Source organism: Vidua macroura, chromosome 17 (genome assembly GCF_024509145.1).
Source record: "Vidua macroura isolate BioBank_ID:100142 chromosome 17, ASM2450914v1, whole genome shotgun sequence".
NCBI classification, from domain to species: domain Eukaryota; kingdom Metazoa; phylum Chordata; class Aves; order Passeriformes; family Viduidae; genus Vidua; species Vidua macroura.
Window position 1 is genome coordinate 4,518,003 of NC_071587.1, and position 25,466 is coordinate 4,543,468.

A 25,466-nucleotide genomic window follows, 5' to 3' on the forward strand; every position below is an offset into this window, starting at 1 on the left:
AAGATCCAGGCTGGATTCCTGCTATTCTTGGCTGGGCCAGCACCCAAGTCCCCGAGCAGAGCTCAGCTGAGCAGCACTGAGGGGGTGGGAAGGGGATTTCTCTCGGGCTATGGACACATTTCCTCAAGGTGAAATCTTAAACTGCTCCTCTTCCTTCAGAAGTCACCAATCCTTGGTGCTCACCTGCTGCTCCCATCCACCTTTCTCTGGGCTTTTTATACCCAACACCAACCTCCTCTTCCTCCTCCTGGAGCGTCCTTCTGCAGCAATCCCACAGGATCAGCCAAAGAGGAACTGCTCCTGAAGCTGTAACACAAAACTCATCCTCTTCATCCCTCTTCAGGCACAAGGCAAATCCTGCTGCATCCACTGATGGGATGCCATTTAACTTGCTCTCAAGCACTAATGAAAATGAAGCCGAGAGATTTAAGGTATTTTTATTGTTTCACTGAATAAATGAAATTTAAATACAGAATTAAAAACTCGTAAAAAATAAAAGGTATTAAAAGCCATCCTTCAGGAGTGGGTTGCACATCACTGACTGAAAAATTTACACTTACTTTTTGATACAAAGATAGGAAAAAGAATTTTAAAAGCATATCATCCATCATCTGGAAAGAGCTGGTTTGTTTTATTTTTTTTTTTTTACATTTCCTTTCATATTTAAACCTGATATTTGTCTCATGAGAATCTCCCATTAACCTTGTTTTTCACAGCACTTATTCACATTGTTTGGCATTCAAAAAACCCCACTCGTTTGTAGTTCACAGCAGCAGTGATGCAGTCTTGACCCCTCAATACACATGGACAGAATATTTAATAAACCAGCACATGAGGGGTAGAAAAAATGCAGCATTGTGTGATTTGCAGAGTGCAACTCAGCTTGCAAAGGAACTTTGAGCTCACAGTGATTCCTTTGTGATTTGGGTACTTCTCAGGGGATCACATCTCTGCCATTTCCTCTTGGCCATCTTTGCTCCATCACTGCCACGCAGAATTCCTGAAGGGATGCTGAATAGGTACCTTTGGTTTTTAAAGCCCCAGTTTGAAGCAGCTTGATCTTTCCAGAGACATAAATCACCCATTCTCAAGGAAAAGAATCAGGCTCTTTCAGGCACAATTTAAGCCCTATAAAAGAGGCATCTCAAGAATTGTTGACACCTGGGTGAGGGTTGGGAGGTTCTATTACAGGTTCTTAAGGAGACATCTAAGAAGGAGATCCAGCTAGTCAATGCATCTGCATCATCTCAACCAAAAAGAATAGACAGACTCTCTAATATATGAATAATTTTAAGATATCTGCACCACTCACACAGAATTCACAAAAAGCTGGAAAGAATATGGACTGTGGCTCACCTGTTCCTCAAGGATCTTAACCAGCAAGAGGATTTAACCACACAGACAGAATAATCACAGAGTGAAGCACCTCTACAACAGAATCTAGGAGTTTGAGATAATGAATAAGAAAAAAGCTACACTTCATCCTGGGGAAAAAAAAAAGGAAAGGAGGGAAAATTCAGATTGCAATGGAAACAAACACCTCTAACAAAAGAAATAATACTGGAGATTGTCACTAGTGCAGCTGGGATTTGGCAAATGAAATACTTTGAGTATACACTTGCAGGGCAGCCCTGCTTCTGCCACATGAATAAATATCCAACCGTGTTTAAAAACAGTATTTAGAGAAAGGAGTCCACATTTCTGGACAGGCTGAGTGTTTCACCCCTCACACTGCGCTGGGGTCCCTCACGTGAGGTATTTCAGCATCACCACAAAGGAAAGCAACACTTCTGCACTCCTCCTCACAGGCACGGTGCTCTTGGAGCCGAGGTTGGATGATGAGGATGAGGATGAGGATGCAGCAGCAAGGTGTGTGCTCTGCTCTACCCTCACCTGTCCAGCCCACAGTGAGCACACAATGGAAATGTGCAGCCAGAGCAGTGAGGGCTCAGCTCAGCTCAGCCACCTCTCATCTCAGGGGAGTTTAGTTGATTTTGAACAAACACATTCACACAGAATCTTCCACAAAGAAGTTCAGTTCACGTGGCCAGGTCAGATCACCAACCTCACATTAGCTTCAGGATATTTCCTGTGTTGTCTGTTGATACATAGGTTGCCCATCAAAATAAATGCATTTGACCCTCATCAATGGCAATTTGGGTGTGCATTACCAGCATGGGACAGGCACCTTCCTGTCACACTGCACATCTGAAAGGCTGCTGTATTCTCCATACCTTTTTCCAAGGAAAGTTATTTTCTTGTGTTGCATATATGTATTTAACTGCAGTAATGAAATTCACAATGTGTGGTGTCACATCCCATCTGGCCTTTTTGGAAACATCCTTTTTCGTTCTTCAAAGAACAGAACAGGAGCTTAATAGTGAAGCCCAGGATCATAAACTCTCCTGGTGACATGCCACAGGCAGCAATGGACCCTACCCAAGGGATGTCCTTAGTACCACTGCAGCATTTGACTGTCTCTCCTCCAAAAGAAAGAGCAAATCCAGGATACACAAATGCCTTCCACCATATTCAAGATAATCTTTCTCTTCTGTTCCATCTTTGCTGCACAACCAACTGAAGCAGCTTTGCCTTCAGGGTTTGTTTTGGGGGATATTTTGTTTAGGAACAGCCATTCCCCCTGCAAACTCTGCTACACAATGATAATTGCTGTTTGTTTCCTCTGTTAGCACAGAGGCTGCTCTGCTCTCACTGCCAGCTGCCATGGAAGCAGATAATAAAGGTGCTTTTCCTTCCAAGAAACAAGCAGTGTCTGCTCTGACACTACAACAGGAAAGTCTCTATTTCCACACCTTCCAAAAACTGCAACCAAGTGCTTTGTTTCACTTGTGTTTTCCTTAGAACATCCGAGGATAAGATGGGTTTTGCTTAATTATCCACTCAGCATGAGGGTTGATGTGGTACAAGTCCAAGAGGTAAGTGTCTGGGTCCAGGCAATGTTCACCTGTTAAAACAAGACATTCAGAAAAAAAACACATTTTAAAAAATCCTTAGTCCTTTAGCTGCTAGATTTGTTTTTTGTTTGCTTTTGCCCCCACCTAAAAACTAGGATTTGTTCACATTCATTTCCATATTACAACCTTTCAGAAGCATTTCCACAAATCTGAGGCAATGGCTTTGAGAGGGAAGATGTACATTAGATATTAGGAGGAAATTCTTCAGTCTTGGGGCGGTGAAGCAATGGCACAGTTGCCCAGAGAAGTTTTTTAACTACCTCCTAAAAGAAGCTAAGCATAAAAACTGGATATCAGAGTCCTTATTTCAGGTTCCATTTGTACTTACCAATATTGCCTCCCACTTCATACAGGAGCAAATTTGTGCACTCTGTGGAGTTGTTACTGCAGAAAGAAAATCACACTGAAGGTTAAATCTCTGCAAAGACAGGTTGGGTAGTTTAGTAATATTCCTTCCAAAGGAAGGTGGCTCAGCAATGATCAGAGGCCATGGGACAGAGACCTTGCTGATCCTCTTGCACGGTGCAGGACACCCAAAATGGGCAAAAAAGAAAACAAGGCAAGCTGTTGGTGAGACAGCAGCTGCCCATATCCAGCCAACTTCCCCTCAGCCTCCTTGTCTGGACACCTCCTGGGACACAGAGAGGCACTGCCACGACACCTGCTAAATACAGCCTGCAGGAGCTGGGACAGAGGGGGCAGGAGCTCCTCTGCTCCTTTTTTGGGTTAGTTCAGCAATTCACCTCAGGAGCACAGGAGGGAATTGCAGAGTTTATTTTAGGAAATCCCTGCATTAACATAAGCACGCTGGAATTACTACTCCAGGCAATGATTCAGGTGATGTTTTCTGCAGGAGAGCTGGAGGGGGTTTGCTTGTCAGGGTCAATGTTATTGCCTTTTCCTTTCCCTTCAGCAAGGATTCTGGAATTCACTTGGTGTCCAGCAGCCCAGAGGGCAGCACTGACCTCCTGACAGCCTGAGCCCTGGGTGGAATCACTCAGAATAAAATTTGCCTTCCCCATCCAGCACCATTTCCCTAAGCTTAGAACAGGGGAGCAGAGAACAATCTCTCTTCATGACTTGCTGTGCTTCCACCTCACCTCTACCCCAAGACAGAAAACAGCAGCTAGACCATTTAGTGGGGTTTTTTTTAGAGAAAAAAGCCTTTTTAGTTTTTTAGAGAAAAAGCCATTTACCACTTGAGGAGGTTGACAGTGTTAACAATATTCCAGCCATTCTGGCACAGGTTCTTCTGAAACTGCCTCAAGACATCAGCAACCCTGGTTGCATTGTTCAAGTGCACCTCCAGAGAGTCCTTCAGGAGGAGTGATGTGTGGACTTTCACAATCTTGGAAGGCTGAACAAAGCAGGCAAAAAGAAAAAAGTGCTTAAAGAAAGACTTTTATGAGTCAAAACGTTAATTATCAAAATAAATTGGAAAGTGTGAAGGATTAAACCTGTCCAGACAGCTGTTCAGAGAGTTTAGGCTTGTTTCTTACAGCATAGGTTGAAAGCTGATGGAAGCACCAAGGTGAGCATTATAAATATCATCAATAAATCATCGATGGTTCGGTGTTGAGGCCACGAGAGGAGCCCTGTGCTCTCCATCAGCGTGTGCTGCTGCTCTCTGCTGTTCAAACACAGCACTGCCACAAGCTCGGATGAAAACAGCACTTGACAGAAGAAATTCTGACAAACTGTTTTGCACAAGTGTGAAAGACTCCTCTGAGATTAATTTAAATTACTCGGAAAGGAATTTAGAGATCTGGGTTGCAGGCTACTGAATTCTAGAAAGGTCCTTTCCAAAGAAAGGGAGCACCAAGTGATGTGCCATCTTAACAGACATTATGGAGCAAAAAGAAAATTAGACAATTGCCTGAATTTATGCTTTAAAAAATGAAAATAAGTCTGCCTTTATCACAGCAGACATGTCTGCACCAACACATGGGACACTCAGAGCCACAAGAACTCTGCTCTTCATGTGGGGAAAAACAAAATTTCTGCTCCAGATCTCTTCCCTGCTCTTAACCAAGTGTTCTGTAGCCTGAAATGTATTTAGTATTTAGTGTTCTTGCTGTTGAGATCAGTTTTTGCCACAACGTGGCCAAAAGTGTCTGGGAAACTGTTCCTCATTATTCTGCTTTTTTTTTTTTTTTGTCCCTCTGGTTCTTTTCAAGGGTATCACCCCTTTCATCTTTCTGAGTTCTCAGGAAAACATTTGACGCTGCCACAAAGGGGTTTGGGTTTTTTCCCAAGCCCTAACTCACCTCTGCCTGGTTCTTTTCCACCTTGTCTTTATCAGCATGGATCTTCCGCAGCAGATTTTTAATCCGCTTGTCACAGAACTGGTACCTTTTGCTGTTGCTCTCGTTCAGCTTTCTCACCTGAGCCACCAGAAAAGAGGAGACCTGGGCAGGGGAGATGGGTGAAAACAGGGATTAAATCAAGCAGAGATAAGGATGTAAATAAGGAACCTGATCATCACTTTAGCTCCTTAAATAGACACCAAAAAAAAAAAAAAAAAAAAATCTGTGTACCTTGACGACAGGTAGCCTTGGAATTCAGCCAGAGGTTTTGCTCACAGCTGTGTAATTCCTCTGAACTTTCCAAGGCTATCCCTTCCCTGTCCCAGTTCTAACAGGACCCAGACACTGCTACACCATCCCATGTAATTCCTGTGGAACTCACTGTCCAGAGCAGATCCTGGTAATGGATCATCATCCGCACCACGTCAGCCGCCCCCTCTGCCAGCTGCTTCTCCTTCCCCTCAGGGATCTTGTTTGGCAGCCCCTTGTGCATGAAGAGGTTTGGGGCCATGACTGTGGAAACGTTCCAGAGGTTCATTTTGTTGTTTTTTTCCCTGGCAACCACCTTGCTGAGAAACTCAAGAAGGGCCTAAGAAGAGGGAAAGAGATGTAAGCCATCCATTATTAGCAATGCTCAAAAAACTACCATGGCAATTGCTGGAGCCATCATTAATTAGCACTTTTTCTTGATATAGATCAGCAAATGCCATCTCTCCAGCCAGGAAATGGAGTGGCCAATTTCTAATACTAGGATAGCAACAAATAACCACACCAAGAGAGGTTTATCCAGTATTTATGAATCAGGAAAAACAGTCTGTGTGGGAAACAGATGAGTTTTTACTCCTTGGCAGGTGGTAATTTACAAAGTCTAGCTGTAAAAGTTTCTGAATCCAAAAATGAATCCCCCCTTTCCTTCAGTGTCCCCTCAAAGCCATTCCCAGATGTGGAAAAACAAACCTTTTTGGATTATCTTTTTCAACCTCACACGCTCACCAGAGCCATGACAGATCATCTTTGACTGTATTATATGTTCCAGTGCTCCAAATGAAGTGTGCAGGGTGCTAAGTGAGCCTTACCTGTAATACCTGGGAGCTGAACTACTGAAGAGGAAAAGAAAAAAGGCAGCAACAACCACCACAGCTCTTATAAAGTACAGAAAGGCAGAGGTGGTGTCTATTTAAAAGCCATGTAGCTGGGGATATGGCTTAGTGGTTGCCTTGAAGTGCTGGGGGAATGGTTGAACTCAATGATTTTAAGAAGGTGGTTTTTTTTTTTTTTTCAATCTAAACAATTCTGTGATTCTATGTTTTTTACCAGCTAAATCAAAAGCAAGCAGATACCTTCAGAGTGTTTCTGTTGGACTCTGGCAGAATCAGGATCAGGAGGTTTAGAGCTTGCAGTCTTTGCTTCAGGTCTGGAATATCTGGAAGGAGAGTAACAACAGGACAGAGGATTCAGGTTTCTGACCCTTCTTATTGAGCGCAGGAATCCTCCAAGGAATGAGACAATTACTTATTGAATAGTTGGTCATCTAGAATTTGAGACCTTGTTTCACAAAAGTAACTCAAACTCATACTGTTCTTAAGAAGGGAACTACCCATGTTTTTGAAGACTGACTCATTTCCTTTAGAGTACACAATCAACCAGCAACCCTTATGCCCCAAAAGGGCAGCAAAAGAACCCATAATTCCCCATTATTTGAACAAAGAACTTGTGCACTCAAGCAGTCAGATTAACACATCCAAATTCCTAGTCTGCCCTTCAGGATCTTAAATCTCTAAGGGAAACACACACCAGAGGTTCAGCTCAAGTTATCTCTGTTAGTCCCACTAGTGAACAAAGAAATGTGCCTGCAGAACAGCACATTACCTGCAGGCTGTGTGCCCTGGCCAGCTCCCACAGCTCAGGCTGTGTGCCATTACTGATCAGTTTGTCCTGACAAATGGCAGCAGCCTTGCAGGCTCAAGTGACACATAACTGAAGACCCCAGGACAGCGCTGCTACAGAAAGGCGCATTCAGCCAAGCACAGTGACTGCAACCTCAGCTGTGCTGCGCTCCCATCGGATCCACGGGCTCCCAACACACCTGACAGGACAGCCCAGGGCCAGGGGAGCTTTGCACAGAGCAAACTGGTGCCAGGCAGGCAGAGCAGCACTCACTCTGGACAGCAGCAAAGGCAGGCAGGTACTCTGCTGTCAGCAGCGGGGCCGGCAGCTCGCGGATGAATCTCTTCAGCAGCCCCGACACGTCGTTCTGGTGGACATCATCCCAACGGAACAGGCCGCTGTAGAAGTCCCTTTCCAGCTTCTGTTCCAGGCTCTATCAGAAAGATGGAATTTATCACATGCTTTAATCAGCAAATGTAAGAGAAATCTTACAGCTGAGCACTGGGAGGGCGAGACATCGAGGCAAAATGGTGCAGAGAGCCTCAGCACACACTCCAGTATTTCCCAGCAAAGGGTGTTTCTGGTCGTACTGGGAAGGGGATGAGATAATTCAGGTCATTCAAACACTTGCTTCAGCAAATGCTTCCTGATCACCCCTGACACTTCCAAACAATGCTAAGGGGCTCATACCTTAATTCTGGTCTGGGACCCAGAAACTCTCAGGATGCCCTCTGTTTCAAGTCCTCTCTTCTCCAGGCAGGACAGCAGCTGTTAAAGGGGGAAACAGAAAGCTCTCAGGCACAGAGGAGGAGGCCTGTCCTTATCACAGGCTCCTGACTCTGAGGACCAGAGGTGTGAATGAACCCAGCAGAGAACTTACTGCCTGGAGCAGCAGAGGCACCTTGGTGTTGGGCAGCAGCTTTTGGTCATTTTCCAACAGGGTGTTGAGTGGAACTCCAAAGAGTCTTTTCTCTACAACAGAAACAACATTCCCAAGTCTGTATCACCTCTAATAGAGGTGTAAGGGATAAATCCCCCAGTGCAGGCTAAGATGGTACTTTTGTAAACACAGATACTGGAGGAAGAGAGTTAAACAGGACAATTTAGCCAGACATAAATGTGCTAGTAGGTCTTGATGTCATGATCCACTGACTTCCAGGAGAAATCCAAAGAGAACACACCTGTCACAAGGTTTCTTATCAAAGACCCTCTGTTCTAACATTTGAAACACAAGTGATGATTGTATTATGAGAAGATGAGTGGGAAAAAAAAAGGCACAAAAAAGAGTACAACTAACCTGTTGTTTTCAGTTTTGCTGCTTTGTTTCTCTTCAGCTCAAAGCCCAGGATATCACAGAGAGCTGTAAGTTCAATGAGGGCCAGTGTGGGGATCTTCTTCATGTCCTGAGTTGACAGATCTCCAATCCTGGTCACTCCTAGTCTACCCTTCGGGATCTTAAATCTCTAAGGGAAACACACACAAAAGCTTCAGCTCAAGTTATCTCTACTAATCCCACTAGTGAACAACTTCTGCTGTAGTCTTTTTTTTTTTCTTTTTTTTATCATAACCAGGCATCTGTTCTTCCTGCTGTGTTCAAGACCAGACATATGCCCAAAACTACTCCTACTCAACCACCAGCTGAATAAATATTTTCCCTTTTCAATATTGCTCTTTAATCATACTAGAGATGCCAGTTTATCTAAGTTAAAGGCAGCCTGATACCCACCCTAATCTACTTGAACTTTGGAAGCAGCTCAATTCATTTGCAGTGAGGAGAAAACTTTAGAATTACGAGTAAGAAAGTGCAGTTAGTTACTCTCCTCTTTTCAGAGGAAACAACAAGGATGTGTGTCAAAAGAGGGAGTTTCAGATGAAAGTCTTATTTCTTTTGATCGTCCTCTACACAAAATGTCTACCCTTGCCCAATATTGCAAAGATAACAGACAACACACCCCAAAATACCACCAAACACAGACCCATTGCCTTGTACCACCTTGACAAGCCAAGACTAATAAATTCTGACAAGAAAAATTCCTCCAGTGCTTACTGTGAGGGCATTTCCATCCTTTAACTTCCCAGATTCAGACAGGAAGGACCCCTTGAGCAGGACAGCTGCTTGCTCCGAGTAGGCAACATCCATGTTGAACACCTCCTCTTTCCCAGGGTTTCGAACTGTGCAGGAATAATCCTGGGTTTCTGCTGCAGAGGGGAAATTGTCCTGAATTTCTGCAAGCTAGGAGGGTGAAGCTTAGAAAGCAAATGTGCTAAAAATGCAGTTTGAGATAGGTTTGGTGCCGTTGCTTTTAAAAACCCTACAGTAACACATGAAAAGAGTGTCCCCATAGCACAGAGTGATCAGTAGGGTAAGAGTCTTCCCTGAAAGGGTGCTCAGGCACTGGGACATGGGAACAGGCTGCCAAGGGAAGTGGTGGAGTCACCATCCCTGGAAGGGTTCAAAAATTGTGCAGATGTGGCACCTGGGGACATGGTTTAATGGTGAACACACTGGTGCTGAGTTAGTGGTTGGACTTGTGATTTTAGAGATATTTTCCAAGTTTAATGAGTCTATGATCAGTGTGAAGTCACAACATTATGGCTAAAATTACCAGGTCACTGGTAAGACAAGACCACAGCCTTAAGTTAAAGGACACACCTGTGGCTAACACCTCTTTACACAACTGCTCATGGCATTTATAAGGTTGCACTGTGTGATCTTTACTAGACTGATTTTATTTTCATCTTTCAGTTGCTTTATCAAGAACTTACAATAATCAGCTTGAGTGATAATTCTAACAACACTGGAGCCTGGAAAAGTTTATTAATCCACAGGTGTGAATAATCACATAAAGAAACCCACACCCCAACACAAACAAGGTCAATGTTTCAGAACTTGTATATACTTAAATATGTGTGTGGCTTTCCCTCAGTTCCAGCCCTACTTCAGATGCTACTCTGCATTTAAAAACTTCCCCCTTACTTCTCTGGGTGTTTGAAGTCCGTAGATTGTGCCACAGTGGGTCTGGGCTGGACCCCTCTTTCTCTGCTGCTGTGTCCTGAAAAATAAGAAAGAAATTGTTTTAACCACAACCAAAAGAGCAGTACCACAGGAAAACAGCTGAAAAGATGGTGGTTATGAATTCTTTATCAAGAAAAAGAAAATCTAAATAAACCAACCAACTTCCCTCCCAAAAAAGGCAGTGCTAATCTTTCTCCAGGATTTCCACCTCTACAAGGTCAGCTTATCAGAAGTGAATTTGGGAAGCGCTCTTGTTTTGTTTCATGGTGATTTAACATGTCACTGGAACAAAGGCAACACAAGAGGGCTCCAAACGATGCCAGTGCTCCACGAGGCACCATATAGCAGGAATGTTACTCCAGCCTGGGAAGGCTGTGCATCTGCAGGCTTTCCAGTAACTCCTCAGCACTGCAACCAGCAGTTCTCCAGCCTCAATCTCTCGAACTGAAAGGAAGCCAAGACACAGCAGGAGCCCTGGACCCAGAAAGCCAAGTCAACCTCCACGAGGCAAGAAGCTCTTTTAGGAGATGCCAACAAACCAACAAACCTGGGAGCTGCCCACGGCGAAGACGTCGCGCACGTCACGCACGGGGTGCTTGTTCCTCCTGCGGCGGGAGCGGGAGTAGGTGTCCAGCCGGCGCTGCACGGCCGCTGCCTGCGTCCTGGTCAGCGTGGACAGCAGCACCAGGTTGTCCTTGTCCACCTCCGGGTCCCCAAGGAGCTCGGCCAGCCCCGCGTCCTGCAGCCACTCGGCCTCGGCTTCTCCCTCTGCCAAGCGGGGCGGGAGAAGGGAGCGTGAGTAGAGAGCAGCGGTCTGGGTGCTTGCAGCGCTGCAGAGGCAGAGAGCAGGAGCCTGGGCCATTCCCTGGCTGGGCTGGCAGTGGGACATGGCTGGGAGGGAGCCACAGCTGTGCTCCGAAGGCCACTCTCAAAATCTCAGCCCTAATCCTAAGCGCCCAGATGGGTATGGGGTGACACCAGAGGACACACAGCCCTTTGGGCAGGCGTAGCTGCTCACACAGTTCTTATTGCTCATTCCAGGTGAGGCAAAAGGAGAAGAACTGTGGAGGCAGAGATACTCCCAGGAGCACAGCTTGCAGAGGAGCCGAGCAGAAGAGGGCACAAGTGTGACTCTGGGTGGTATTTAGGCAAGGACTGTGACAGGATATGGGAGTGAAGTCAGGTGGACTTGACAAATCTGCCTTTCCATGGACTGCCTGTGCAAAGGGGAGCTCTGGCAGCAGCACACAGCCACTCCAGAAGGAATGGCAGGGTTTCCCTGGATCCCACCTGATCTTTCAACAGCTTTGAGAATGGACAAAAGGTCTGTGAGAAGACACAGCACACAACACCACACATTTGGCTTTTGTACTTTTCCAAATGACTTGGTTGCTTCTTTTACTTTTTTTTTTTTTTTTTTTTTAATCTATATGCATGCCCAGGTATCAACGATTTTTTTTTTTTAATATCCAGATCCTGATCTGGTAGGTTCAAATGTATTTTACTAAATATACTTGCTGAACTATTTGTGTGCATCATCCCTACTCGCTAATTTTTAAAGTGGATTGGTATCCATATACTCAACTAAAGCAAAAACGTTATTTTTATTCTGTTCATTCATTTTTTGCCTGGGCCTATTCAAAATATCAGTAAAATTAAAGACCATTCCAGTTCCAGAAGAAAGTGTGAAAAGCCTGGAGACAGTACAGCAACATTACTCAAACAAGCTTAATTCCACTCCATTCTTCAATACATATAAAGTTACACTTCAAACACAGAAGGCTTTTTTTTTTCTTATGGGATACACTCATAAGGAAGTGCAAGTGAGAAAGTGCCCTGAGCAAGGCAGCTACTTGAAATTCAAAGATGAAAGAAACAATTTAGCAGGTGACTTCAACTTTAACACAGCAAACACCACAAAGCCTTTATCTTTTCAATTCCATCTACCACATTCATGCACTGCAGGCAGCTCCAGCACAACCCTACCAAAGGTTATACTGGGAAAAAGAGAAATCACAACTGAACTGACTGGCACAGAGCAGCTCATTCCCACTCTTCCTGTCCTATGCAAACTTCCACCTCCTCAGTTACCACAGCAGATCAGACCAAGTTTTATTATTGCTGCATCAATAAAAAGCAGCCATGCAGCTCCTTGAGAGATTAAATAATTTCATTTTTCTGGAGAAACCTCATGTTGATGCAGCTTGCAAACACATGTTGTGACACAATTAAAACTCAGTCTTCAGAGCATGGTTTTTGTGATTTTTGGTGTCATAATGAAACAGATTTCTTTTCATCATCACACCACAATAAATAGAGCTGAACTTGAAATAAAGTATTTCCCTAAGTGAATCTTCTAGCAAATTGTCTGTTTTTCCTCCATGGCCCTAAGTTTTGTTCTTTTCCCATGTTTGGTTCACAGAAGTTAGGAGGTAACAGCATCCCCTGGGCACAGCCAGTCGTGGTCCCACTCACAGCTCCTCACCAAACACCTCCTTGTTCTACATCCATGGTTTCACAGCAGAACAACACACAGAAAGCCTCTGGTTTATTTTGCCTTTGGGAACTAGAGGAAGTGAAGTGTATTGCTTGCAAATATTGAAAATAGCCAATTCCAGTCATAACAGGAAACTGATCTTACACACAATCCCACACAGCAGCCCCTCCATCGGACATCCGTGTGAGCCTGCTGCCCCATCTGGTGCCAAAGCACCAGATTGTAATTCCTCTATTTACTATTTTGGCCCAGTTATATTTGCCAGTAACACAAAAGGAAACCAGCAAAATGGGTTATTTCTGGGGAAAAGGGAAAAATTGGAGACAAACAGGTCAGAGCAGAGAGATCCACAGAAGATGAGCTGCAGGTTAAGCCTGGAGAGCTGCTAAGATTTGCCTTGTGAGTTCCAGGCAAGCAGCATTTCAGGAGGGCACAATTAGGAATGATTTTGCAAAACTAAAGAACACCAGTTCCACAAATTTACTTGAAACATAACCTAGTCAAAAATAGCGTTCATAATAAAGTATTCACTTTCCAAATATTTAAAGGACACCTAGAGCATCCTACATTTTCAGACTAAACATTAAGCACAACTTCCTATCTAATTTTTGAAGGTGAAGAATCCCCCTTTGCAGACAGTTCTCAGCCATGGTTATGTGCTGTAAGGTCACAAACAGGTATTTTAGTGGCAGAGTGCCTGTGTCCTCAGCTGGCTCTGCTGTCAGGCCCTGGACAGAGCTGGCCAAACGGTGACAGCACCATGCTGCATTTCAGGAAAAGCTGCTTCCTGCTCCCACCAACTGTTAGCAAGGCCACAAGTTCCCTCAGCACCTTTCAGCTGCCCCAGCCCTGCAGTTGTACCCTGGCTCCTCACTGCCACCAGGTCACCAGCAGCTCTCTCCTCGCCCAGGGCTTGCACAGGAGTGTTCCCAGCTGGGTCAGCATGTCTGCAGTGCCTTATCTGCACAGCCTCCACACTGTCCCTGTGCTGTGGTTATCACCTGCCATCTCCCAGGCTGAGCCACGCTGTCTCCAGACCGAGCTGCCCAACTCTCAGCTCCCCAGATTTATGCAAATAGTGACAGTGCCTCTGGCTCTGAGGAGCCCCACAGCCTCCGTGTCCTAGGCAGGAGCTGCAGAGAAGGCAAAGCCAAGCCCTGCACCCTGCACACCATCCAAAGCTTCCCCACTCCAGCACAGTGTTTATTTGCCTAAGCTCCTTCAGAGAAGGCATCAGGAGCCCGACCCTGCCCCACCTCCTTCCCCAGGCTGCTGGGAAGGCTTTGCTACTCGGAGCATCATTTCAAGCCTGTCTGGTTTCAATGGCCAATTAAGCACTCACCTCTTGCCTGCTAGATTAATCTACAGCATTAAAAGACTTTTCCTCATATCCCTGCTTATACACAGTAATCAAAGTGCCTCCAGCATATCAGTCTTTAGGATATCCCAGACAGTCTTTAATCTCATGGGATGGTCTCTTTTCCAGTCTCCTTCCTGGTGCACTCATTTTCTGAATCACTTTGCATCTCTTCCAGTTCTAAAATCCAAACTTGTGTCCTTTATAAAGGGACGTTAACAGCAGACCTTCATGTTTGCCACGTCCTGCCAACGATGGCAGACAGGGACAATGATATTCCCACCCTGCCCTCCAGAGCCTCTCTATATCCCCATGAGAGCAGCTGGCCCTTCCCAAGCACAGCAGCACACTGGGACTGTCACACAAACATTTCCCCAGGACACAGATCATTCTCAGTATCAGGCTGCACAGCAGCTGTGCAGGCTGCAAACCTGTGCTCAAGGGGATGTACAGACAACTACCTCAGTTTCTTCAAAATGGACCCAGAAAGGTGTGACCCCCACCTGGGGGATCTCTGGGTGTTTATCACCACTTATCACCCCTCCAGCTCCCCTGGGTGTTGTACTTCCCATGGGACTGCTCGTCAGGAGCTGTAGTGTCCGGACAAGGAGTAAGGGGCTCACACTGAAAGAGGGAAATGTTGTGTTGGATATTAGGAGGAAATCCTTCCCTGGGAGGGTGGGGAGGCCCTGGCACAGGGTGCCCAGAGCAGCTGGGGCTGCCCCTGGATCCCTGGCAGTGCCCAAGGCCAGGCTGGACAGGGCTTGGAGCAATCTGGGATAGTAGAAGTTGTCCCTGCCCATGGCAGGGGTGGCACTGGATGAGCTTTAAAGTCCCTTCCAACCCAAACCATTCTGTGATTCTATGATTCTATAGGAGGAAAACATGTCCCGAAAGTTTTGGAATAACTGGCCCAGGTTCCAATTATTCCAAAACACTGGATAGCATCGGTGCTCCAGAAAGTACATTAGAAACAACCCATACACATTTCTTCCAAAGAAAGAAAAAAAGGATATGCAGGAAAACCTTCTGTGGATGGACTCAAGGCTTTCTGGATGTTTATTGTGGTTTCTTGAACAGGGAATTAGAGAGGGAACAGTTTGCCTTCCACAGAAGCAGCTCCCATAAAAACCACTATGATGAATCTCAGAACCATGCACACAAACAAGGCTTCCAAAACAGCCCCAGCTCTCACAGAGTGTTTACCATACACCAGCTGAACTGGCACTGAGAGCCCCCACCCTGGCTGGGGCTGCTTGAAAAACCTGGAACCTTGAACACGTTCCTGGGACTGACCTGTGGAGTTAGCTTTGCTCCAGAAGCCGAAACCAGGCCAGGCCAACCCTCCCCTTCTGCAGGGCATTATCCACCACCCAATTAAAATAATATCTCTATCCCTGATTGACTGATAATATTCTAACCATACTCCAACATGCTTCTGAGTCTTTCAGGTGCATAGGCAAATCTTCTGTTTCAGATGTTCACATTCCTCTCCTCACTCCCAACATTTTTGGCAACCTACCCTCCTGTGTTTTGACATCTGCAAGGCTGCATTCCTCCTGCTCGGCTTCAGCGCTCTGTTTAATGTTCTCCACTTCCAGCCAAAAACTGTCCATTGACAAGTTTTCCAAAGCCTCTACCCTGGAATTCGTGCTCTCTGACACCGGGGATGCCACAGCACTCTTCGGAGGAAGCTGGTTCATTTTCCAAGGGCAATGTCTGGTGCTGAGAGAGGAAGAGATAAGGAGAGAGAGATTAAGCTCCACGTATCGCACACGGCATTCGCGTCCAGCCTCCACTGATTAATGACTGCAGCAAAGCCAAACAGAGGTAAGTGCTGAACTTCCTTTGCTCAGTGTTTAGCAATACAGACAAGGCTGGGACTCAGTCCCCTGGAGAATGGGGAAAACTGCTGTCCAAACATGTGAGAGGACACAGGATCAACAGAGTCTTTTCAGTGCTGTCCCTCCTGTGACCTCCAACACACCACCTACCGCCCCACACTCACTCAAGACCTCCCTGCAAGTTTGCACAGACACCCTCTGCATTCACAGCCACCCAGGATGTTCCAAACTCAGTGCATGTGTGCTCCAGGAGCTGGCACAGACAGGAGCCTGGCAGCTCCCACTGCAGCAGCCCAAACCCAGCAGGTTTGTGCTCCCTATGCAAAAACCAGCCCAGCTCCATCCCCTGCACTTCAGCTCACACAACAAACAACTCACAGGGCTGAGGCCCCCTTTTCCTGCCTAGACCAGATTTTTCAGCTGTGAAACAACACGAGGTGTCCTGGGAAACCCAAGCATATGGAATTTTCTTACCACCCTGCTGATTCATTCATGTGCAGCTGAAGTCCCAGACTGGCCTCATTCAGCTTTCAGCCCCTGTGCTCTGAGCTTCTCATCACTTCATAAAACAGTGCCTCTCCTGAAATGAGCTATAATTGTCTTCAAAGAGTTGCAAGCCATTTAAACCCTTCTATTTTTCAAAGACTTACAAAAAAAAAAAAAAAAGGGGTAAGTGGAACATACTTATGAGAACACCTCAATGGTTCCACTGATGAATACAAAAATTAAAGAGATGGAACACTAACTGTGGGTGGTTCAATAAACACCCATGAACAGCCACCACTACCAAACACAGGCCAAAATTCCTTTATAGTTGCATTAAAAAAAAATTCAAGTCTAAGCCTTACACCTTGAAAACCATGACAACAAAACACCCACGAAATGCTATTTAGCCTCCTAGCTCTAGGAGCCAAAAGTTATAGATGGCAAAATATCTGGAAAATTTTAGCCCCTTTCATTCCAGAAAGCCATTATTAGCAGTTCTGGCACTAACTTGCTTCAGTTGAGGAGCATTTCAAATTTTAAAAAGCTCATTTGAAGATCTAATAACTAAGAGACAAACGTTGTAGGCCATTCTGCACTTGTACTTACACACGTGCGTGCACATCACGCTCACACCTCACCCTAACACACACAGGCAGCCCTGCTCTTCTGGAGGTCAGAACCACAGCAAAAGCATCACTCCAGGGACATCTGGAGACAGCCACAGTGTTTAGAACAAGAGTTAAAGGGGTTTGCTTGATTGTTTTACAGGAAGACAAAAGTGAAAGACTGACTTGAGCAATTCTGCCACCCGGCAGGCAAGAACAGAGGCAATCTGTTTTTCTATTTCTGGATACCCAAATAACACTCAAGATGCCAATTTATAGCCTGGTGGAGCACTTAAATAGTCAATCTAAGATTTATGTTTTACCTGCACAGTTCGTGTCCAACTCTCTCAGTTCTATTGCAGCTACTAATGGAATTTATTTTTTCTCTTTTCAACTTTTACTTCTATCTTTGTCCATTAAGAATTAAAAAGTTAGATTGCATTCCATCACTTTGACTCTTTATCTTTAGTACTCCTCTCCAGTTTCTCACATTTGCTAACAATCATCTCAAACAGAGACACCTTGCTAGCATCAAAAAAGACTGTTCAAGACTTTGCTAGGATTCTAATATGAACCAGTCAACAGAACCCATCCCTTGCAACATGAAACTTAGCGGAAGGAGGAATTCAGATTATTTTGAGGGAGTTGGCTTTGGCCATATGAGGAACACTAGAAGACAAACTTGCACTGAAGAAGTCTCCCAGTGCACAACATTCAGGAACCATTTTACAAGTTCTTCTAATTGCTCTACTGCAGGCTTTCAGCAGGCACAAAACAACTCTTCTTGCCTTAAATTACTGCCCTATATTCCTGTGGGATCTAGATTATACAGATTAAAGTAGCTCCAAAATGCACCTTTCCTTTGTGCTCAGCTTGATTTGGAGCTGGCTCATAATGCCCCAGAAATCTCCAGGGATCAACACCAAAACAGAATTTGGGATTGCAGCTCCAGCAGAGGCTGCCCCAGGCCTGACCAGCAGCTTGCACCCAGCAGATGTGCTCTGTGACAAGCCTGTGTCACCCATAGCTGTGACAATCCCTTCCCCATGCCTGCCTGGAAAAAAACCCACAATTTTAAGCCAACATAAATAAAATCTTCAGCTCTTTCCAGAGGGTGGCTCTTGACTTAGATCTTCTGCATGACTTACCCAGACACCAGGCTCTGAATGCCAGTTTCAGCCCAGGAGATGTTACTCCAAGGGGAGCATTATTTATGTGAGGCATTAGGGCATATTCCTGGAGCACACCTGAGAAGGGTCACAAAGTCCTCACAGCCCAGGCTATGCCCTTGCCAGCAGCTGGTTTTGGTCTGTATCACAGAGTTCTGGTGCAGGGACAGAGTTTTGCCAGACAAAAGGGAACTGCTGCACCCCATCCCACCCTGACTGTGCTTCCACACCATCCTCAGTTACTTTGCTTCCTTCTACAGCTGGAAATACAGATGTTCTGGGACTGCTTGCACCAAAAGCCCACCAGTCACACTATAAACCTGCTCTAGGAAAGCCACAGCTGAGCTACTTGTGTGTCAAACAAAAGCCATCCTAACTTTTTCCCCTCAGCTGGCCCGTTTACTGATGCACTAAACTTGGTTTCAGCGAGCTGCAGGATGCTGATCTCACACAGCACCTCTACAGAGGGGCAGCAGGACGAGTGTTAAACTAGAGCTGTTGCTCCTGTCTCACAGGACAACATAAAAATCAGGCCTTCACATTTAGAAAATGTTTTATTTTCTGGTCTAAATGCCTTTTTTTTTTTTTTTTCTTGAACTCAGTGCACAGTGCTTTGCAGATCCAGCTGCCCAGGTGGAAGGCTAATTTTAGATTCAGTGCATCTAAAAGATTGTTCTTCCTCATTGCATACCCGAGTCAACTGGAGGGCAGCCTGTGCCATGCAAGCACAGCAACAGCTGAGATTGAAAGCAGAGATTGTTGGCTTAAAATGTTAATGGCTCAGTGCAACTGGGCAAAGAGGAGGTGGAATAATCAAGTTCACTCCATTGCACTGTCAACCTAGCAAAAAGGATCAGATTATGAAGCTTTAAAAATTAACCCAACAAAAAGGAGACTGACAGAAAGATCTTGTTAAGGACAGCCATACAGGAAGGGCTTTGTGGAAAGACTGAGCATCTTAATCCCATAATTCTTCTCTTGTTAAGAGCACAGCAAGTTTTAACAAGGCTCGAGATTCACCTGGCACCTTCAGCCTAAGCCTGACTTCAGAGCAGTAATAACACAGCTGTGAGAAATGAGGCTGGCACAGACCTTACAGTTCATTTTCTTGTTGCTCCCTCTCCATGTCCCCTCCACGAGGATCCCTGGAAGCCCTGCATGCCTGGCTCAGTGCTGGGGGCTCACTGACCCTGGGCTGCAAAATGCAGCCCCAGAGGAGTTTTTGATCTGTTCCTAGATACTGTCAACACACTGCAAATATGTTGCAAACACTCATGTAATTCTTCACCCTCTTGAATACCAAAATACAATAAACACTGTTGCTATGTTCACTCCAGGCTTGAATCACTCCCATGAGAGAGTTTCTCAAAGGACCTGGAGCTGCTTGGGCTTCTTTTCTGCTTGCTCAACATCCCTCCCTCATTGAAATACCTCTCTAGCAGATGAATAAATAAAAAGGTTCCTTCTCAACCATTTCAAACAGACCAGGAGGCAACAAGTGCAAGCCAAGAAAATGGAATTCCTTTAAGTTTCTGCTTCCAGAAAACTATGATGAAAAAAAGGCAACAAGAACAGAAGAATTCAGGCAGACAAGGCAGTCCTACCACACAAGCAGCAGCCAGTCTTTAAAGATATTTCCAAAGATCCTTGTGTGCACAAAGGCACACATGGAACAAAGAAACAGACAGAAAGTCTGAATGAGTCTCAAGAGCAGCTTTGGAGCAGCACACCAAGTCACGGCATCATTCACAACAACCCAGACCATGAGCATGGAACACAAGCATCTTGCAAGGAAAAAAAAAAAAAAAAAAAAAAAAAAAAAAAAAAAAAGAGAGATTAGTCTATCAAATGGTTACAGTATTTTGACAGATAAAGACCCTTACAAGCACATCTTACCTGCTTTCAATTTATTTCAAGGTCAAAAACAACTCATGAGCACAAAAGCAAAAAATTGCAAGAAACAACCAAAAAGACCAGGCAGGCTCTCCTCACATTGCTTCCAGGTTCTTACCCTAAGAAGCAGTTTAAACCTAAATAATGAAATGTGTACTTAATTCTGAAGAGAAAAAAGTCACCTCAAGATCAGCACATCACAGTTCATAACATACTAGGTTTTCTTGTTTAAAATCACATCATGGGATAAAGGCACCCAGGAATAACAGACAAGGCTATTTGAAAAACTGAGAAAATCCTGAAGTAGTAACTCACATATATATATATTTCTTTTTCATAGATGTAGCTGTAGCTATTTTGCTTATTGGAGGTTTAAACCTCAGCCTATCAAAATTATCAATGCAAATATAAAAACAGGTTCCTGTATGGAAGAAGTCAATCTACTCATCAGAACTTTACATGAAATACACATGATCACTATTTCATTCAGACACACAGAATTACACAAAACTCTATTCCTACCACAGAGAGCAATTTTATGCAGGAGATGCCTCATGAACAAAAATTCCACAGCTTTTCTATTAAAGGTCTAAACCAGAAGAAAGCCCTACTGCAAATCTTTAATGCCTGGCTTAGTTACCCTCAAAATACCCCAAATTATGTACATGAACACCACTACCAATTCCTCCCTTCTCCCCAGTATGCAGAAAAGAACTACTAAGGCTTACTCTTAGGAGAAAATGGAAAGGACATGGCTGGTTCAGATTCCTCAGACCTGGCCATAAAAGCAAAGAGAGGCTAATTATCAAATTACTGCGGTGGCAATGAACAGTAACTTACCCAACAGACTATTACCATGCTTTCCTTTCCCTGGCTCAACTCAACCAAAGCAGCTAGAGCCAGAATTAAAGCAATTTTAGCAGTAGTCTGCCACTGCTGATGTACATCTGCACATTGCTGCCACTGCTGATGTACATCTGCACATCTCTGAGCAGACATTTGCTCACATATTTAGTAGTTTCACCAAGAGTATCCTCTGTAGAAGTCACAGTGCCTTTAGCCCAGGCTATTTTATCCAGCACTGCTTCCAACCCCCACTTATGTCCCCTTTAAGGCATTTTATCAAGGACTTTGCACACGTGGGATGGCACAGTTGAAGGTCTGTCTCTACAGCACCAGCGAGAATAACTAAGATGTCAGTGCCACAATTTGCTAATAAGATTACAGCTTGTTTTCAGTAACACAGCAATCAGCTCATCAAGATCTTCCATTATGCAAGCAGCTCAGGGAGCAGCGTCATTTCAGGTTGTTTTGAAGAAGCCTGTTCTGCAAGTGATAAAGAGGACGTGCCAGATCGTGCTCTGTGTGTGCAGTAATTCCCACCAGCTGCAGCTTTGCCCCAGTGCAACAGCAAGAAGGCACAACCTCACCTCCTGCCCTGGCATTCTCACAAAAAGCAAACAGCAGTCCTTTGCCCAGGGCTGTGTGGAGTGAAAGATGTGAATCCTGAGGCTTGTGTGTATCCACTGCTTCAGCCTAGCACCTCCAGTGTTTTCTATGCTGGACAAACTCCAGAGGGTAGTGGAGCACTGGCACAGAGAATCTGTGGAGGTCCCACCCCTGGAAGTGTTTAAGGCCAGGTTGAACAGGGCTTGGAGCAACCTGACCTGATCTTGGGCATCCCTTCCCATGGATCAGTTTGGAACTTCATGATCTTTAAGGTCCCTTCCAACCCAACTCATCCTATGATTCTGTTACCGCCACCAGAGCTTTGGATCTCAGCTAAAGCACAGGTTGTAACTTTCCTGACAATAAGTGTTTCTGTCAAAGTATTTAAGGGCTAAGTAACTCTGTTGCTACTTCTTTGTCTCAAGCCTTCATCTGGAATCAATTTGTCTCTACTCCACCTAGTAAGGGGCTAAATAAACCAGCTAAGGAATAGGGAAAGTTGCCTTTAATTACAGATCTGCCTAGAGGCATCTCTGACCGAAACTCAGAGCAGAACAAAAACAGGATTGATAACCCCATGCAGATACAGCCAAATTAAAAATATTCAAAGCCATGTTTAGCTTAGACTACTAGCTGGGTGCCTGTCCCACCACGCTAGGGCTTGTTTTGGCTTTAGAAGACACAAGCCATCTTCTCTGTGCATGGTTTTGTGTTTGACTGTAAGGTCCCTGTGGATGAGCCTGTTGTTCACTTTCCCCGCATTAGCAGGGTAAGCCAAACAGGAAAGGGCTTTCATCCAAAGGGAAATCCTGCTGGGAGAAAGGGGTACCTGGCCAAAACAAATTGTTAGTAGCACTGGGATCTTTAGTGTGATTGTGAATTGATGAAGCTGATCTACAGGGTGATTAGATGTCAGTCATTAATTGAAAGGTGGCATTCCTAACCCTATTTCCATCTCCACCGAATCCATGTCCACTTAAACACATCAGCAGCTTTGTCCATCCAGTTCCCACAAGGACCTGCTCTGCCATTCCAGTTCCACCCATCAGTATGGCACCAGGATCCCAAACCCCTCAGCTCATCTGGCATGGGGCTACAAACCCCACAGCCCAGTAGCTCCCACATCTTGTCCTCACCCACTCCCCTCTCCCATTCAGAAGCTGCCCCGGGCTGAGCCTGTGCACAGGAGAGCCACGAGAAAAGCAGCAGGCAGAGAATCACTGCCCTTTGGTGACTTTGCTGTCACAGCCCCAAGCACACACTGCCAGGGATTCTGCCGAGGCCAATGAGTCAACACCTCCCAGTCACTGCACACATCCTCAAATCACGCTACCGTTACACCAGCGGAGGCACCTTTACTTTATTGCCATCACTGCTGGGACTGCAGGGCAGATGCTCAGCCTGTGCACACCTCAGACACTCAGCTGAGGGACCAAGGGCTGAGGGACCACTTGGCTTCCAGAGGAAAAGCTGCCAGCATGTTTGAATCCACTGTGAAAAGGCCATGAACTTATTTCTTGTGTGATCATTCATTAATGCCTTTGCCTTTTACTGAAGCAGGTTCACACATACTAAACACTTGTCCTACAGCTTCTCAAATGTTGAATTTGGAGTAAATCAGGGTGATAGAACTCATCCTTATTTCTTCTTCTAGCCAATTCTACCAGCTGTACCCACATTAGAGCACAGAATGAGTAACTGCAAGTTGTTGCTCAGCTGCATGAGAACAGCCCAGAGATGTTGGAGAGGTCACCAGGGTGACGTGATGACCAGCACAGGGGAAGGGGGGTGGAGAGGTGTGCTGGAATCCAGCTACGCTTCACTCACGAGAGCCTTAGGGATGCAGGAAGACAGGGAGGAGTCATCAGCTCCTCGCGTGGATTTCTCAGGGCAGAGTTATTACACATAACACAAGGTGCTTGCCTGTTACCCAGCCACGAAAAGCCCTTGGCTGGGATTTATAACCAATTCTGTTACTGGAGTGCCACCAGCCCTGCCTGTGAGCTGCCCCAGGTCCCACGAGCTTTACGACACTGAGAGGAAGAGGAGGAGGGAGGCACACCTGGCTCAGCAGTGGCTTTTGCTCCATGACAGCACCACCAGCCCCCTGCAAGCCAGCAGGAATCTTACTGGGAACTGAACGAGCACGTCAGAGTGCTGATCAAAAATAAGCACTGATTACGGTCAACTAATTAGAAGAGCAGGCTGGCATATCCTTGCCCTGTTGGACAGGTAAGTTTTAGGTCAATCCTAGGCAAGAGGCTTAGCTACACATAAACACACAGACACCTCACCTGTGGTGAGTCCTGAGTGAGCAGGTGGGAAGTGCCTCTTGGCTGGGGTTCAATGTTTTGGGCAAAGCTGGTGAGCAAGTTTGAGGCTCCTGCTGTGGCACCTCTTCAGAGCTGACCACAGAGGTGTTTTGGCACCAGCACAGACACTGGAACTCAACTAACTCGTTTGGCAAAAGCCTTAAGTTGTTAACAAATATTTTGATTTTTATCAAAGCAAGCCTGCAACACTGAAGGTTTTAATCTCGTTCTCTTACACGTGGGTAATTTTAAAGTAATTTACCATATCCCCCTACAATTATTATTAATTTTTTTTTCACAACTCAGATTTTGCCTGGGGTCTTCTAAAGAGTTCCTGTCTTGCTTTGAATGCACAGTGTCATCAAATTGGCCTGGAAAACATAATAACTCAGACAGACACATGAAAATGTGAGCTGTGATTAGAAGTAAAATCACTGTCAGCACATTCACGCAAAATCAACAGATTCTGACCACTACAGCAAGGAAACATCCTAAACCTCAATGCAAACTTCTCAACTGATGCAAATGCACCTTAGATTAATTCTTAACTCATAATACCCAGTAAGCACACAAGCAGAACAGTGTTTGTCAAGCAAGGCAGTTCAAATTTCAATTCTATCCTCCACTACTTGCATGATAAATCACAGTTCTTACATCCACAAACCCCCAGAGAGCCCTCAGACCCCAAGGCAGGTTACCCCCAGGGCACAAGGAAGAATTTCGGCCCCTCGCTTGCTGCACTCAGCCCAGAGTGAGTACAGGGAAAAGAACAGCGATTTTTGTAAGCTAAGTAAGTGGAAAAAGAAAGGCAATTTCCACAGGTTTCATTTCAGGATCAAGGCACTCAGAGCACTATTTTAAGAGCACACAATAGCCTGCTCACCTCTAGAAATTCACCTTGCTTCCACCCACCCCGTGCCAGGTGCTGCCTCGGCCCCGCGCCCTGCTTTAGGGAGCAGAGCAGCAGGGACACGCCGTGTCCCACGGGAACGCTCCGTACCTGCTGAGCAGCTGGGCACAGCTGGCTGCCCGGACAGGTGCCAGCACCCCCCGGGGCCCGGCCATGCCACCCCTGGCCACCCTGGAGCCACACGTGCCGCGCTCGTCCATGTCCAGCCGGGAGGAGGGTGGCGGTCAGTCCATCCGTGCTGAACACACGCTGCTGGGAACGAAGAGCTGCTCCTTGTCACCCACGAGGTGACAAGGGAGCATCCTCTGCTCCCTCGCTGCGCCCCCCCGCCCCGCAGGAGCGACAGTAAATCCAGCTGAGCCCTCAAGCAGCGCTGCCCGAGGCGGAGCCGCCCACGCGTGGGACACAGGGGACAGCCCACAGGCAGCAGCCAGCGCTCCGAGAGCAGAAAATAGCACCGAGCTCTTCCCAAGGCTGGGCTGCAGCTCGGGCTTGCTAAACATTAACGTGAGCCTCAGCCCACGCGAAAAAGGAACTCCCAAACGCAGCCTAGGAAGGAGGAGTCAAGCAGCCTATTCGCTCATTGGCATTCTGCTTGAAGAGAACATCAAGAAAAGAACAAAATATCTGCCCGGGGATGTGGGGAGGGCAGGGAAAAAAAAAAACCAAAAAAAACAAAAAAAAACAAAAAAAAACCAAACCGAGTGCCTATTAAAAAAGCAATTCAACATTTCTTGCCAAAGTTGAGCAGTGAGTAAAC

The 25,466-nt window shown here is 45.7% G+C and overlaps 1 protein-coding gene across 1 annotated transcript; it reads right to left on the reverse strand.

The window, feature by feature from the left end:
• Window positions 1–421: 421 nt before the first annotated feature.
• On the reverse strand, window positions 422–24,916 carry ARHGAP40 (Rho GTPase activating protein 40). Its single transcript, XM_053992873.1, has 15 exons — window positions 24,797–24,916; window positions 15,561–15,763; window positions 10,732–10,952; window positions 10,146–10,221; window positions 9,216–9,394; window positions 8,466–8,631; window positions 8,049–8,140; window positions 7,859–7,936; window positions 7,442–7,601; window positions 6,622–6,704; window positions 5,664–5,870; window positions 5,243–5,383; window positions 4,172–4,332; window positions 3,304–3,359; window positions 422–2,965 (listed from the first exon to the last, which is right to left on the reverse strand). Exons 1-15 carry the CDS (start codon window positions 24,904–24,906, stop codon window positions 2,859–2,861), a joined length of 2,040 nt encoding a protein of 679 aa, XP_053848848.1. The 5' UTR covers window positions 24,907–24,916; the 3' UTR covers window positions 422–2,858.
• Window positions 24,917–25,466: the final 550 nt, after the last annotated feature.

What these genes read in the sequence shown, in the direction of transcription:
- ARHGAP40 (XM_053992873.1), bottom strand. Translation starts at nt 24,906, where the DNA reads ATGGACGAGCGCGGCACGTGTGGCTCCAGGGTGGCCAGGGGTGGCATG. An exon ending in TGTGCCCAGCTGCTCAGCAG is followed by an intron (nt 15,764 to 24,796) that starts GTACGGAGCGTT and finishes TTCCTCTCTCAG; the next exon opens with CACCAGACATTGCCCTTGGA. An exon ending in TGCCTTTGCTGCTGTCCAGA is followed by an intron (nt 6,705 to 7,441) that starts GTGAGTGCTGCT and finishes CTCTCCTTCCAG; the next exon opens with ATATTCCAGACCTGAAGCAA.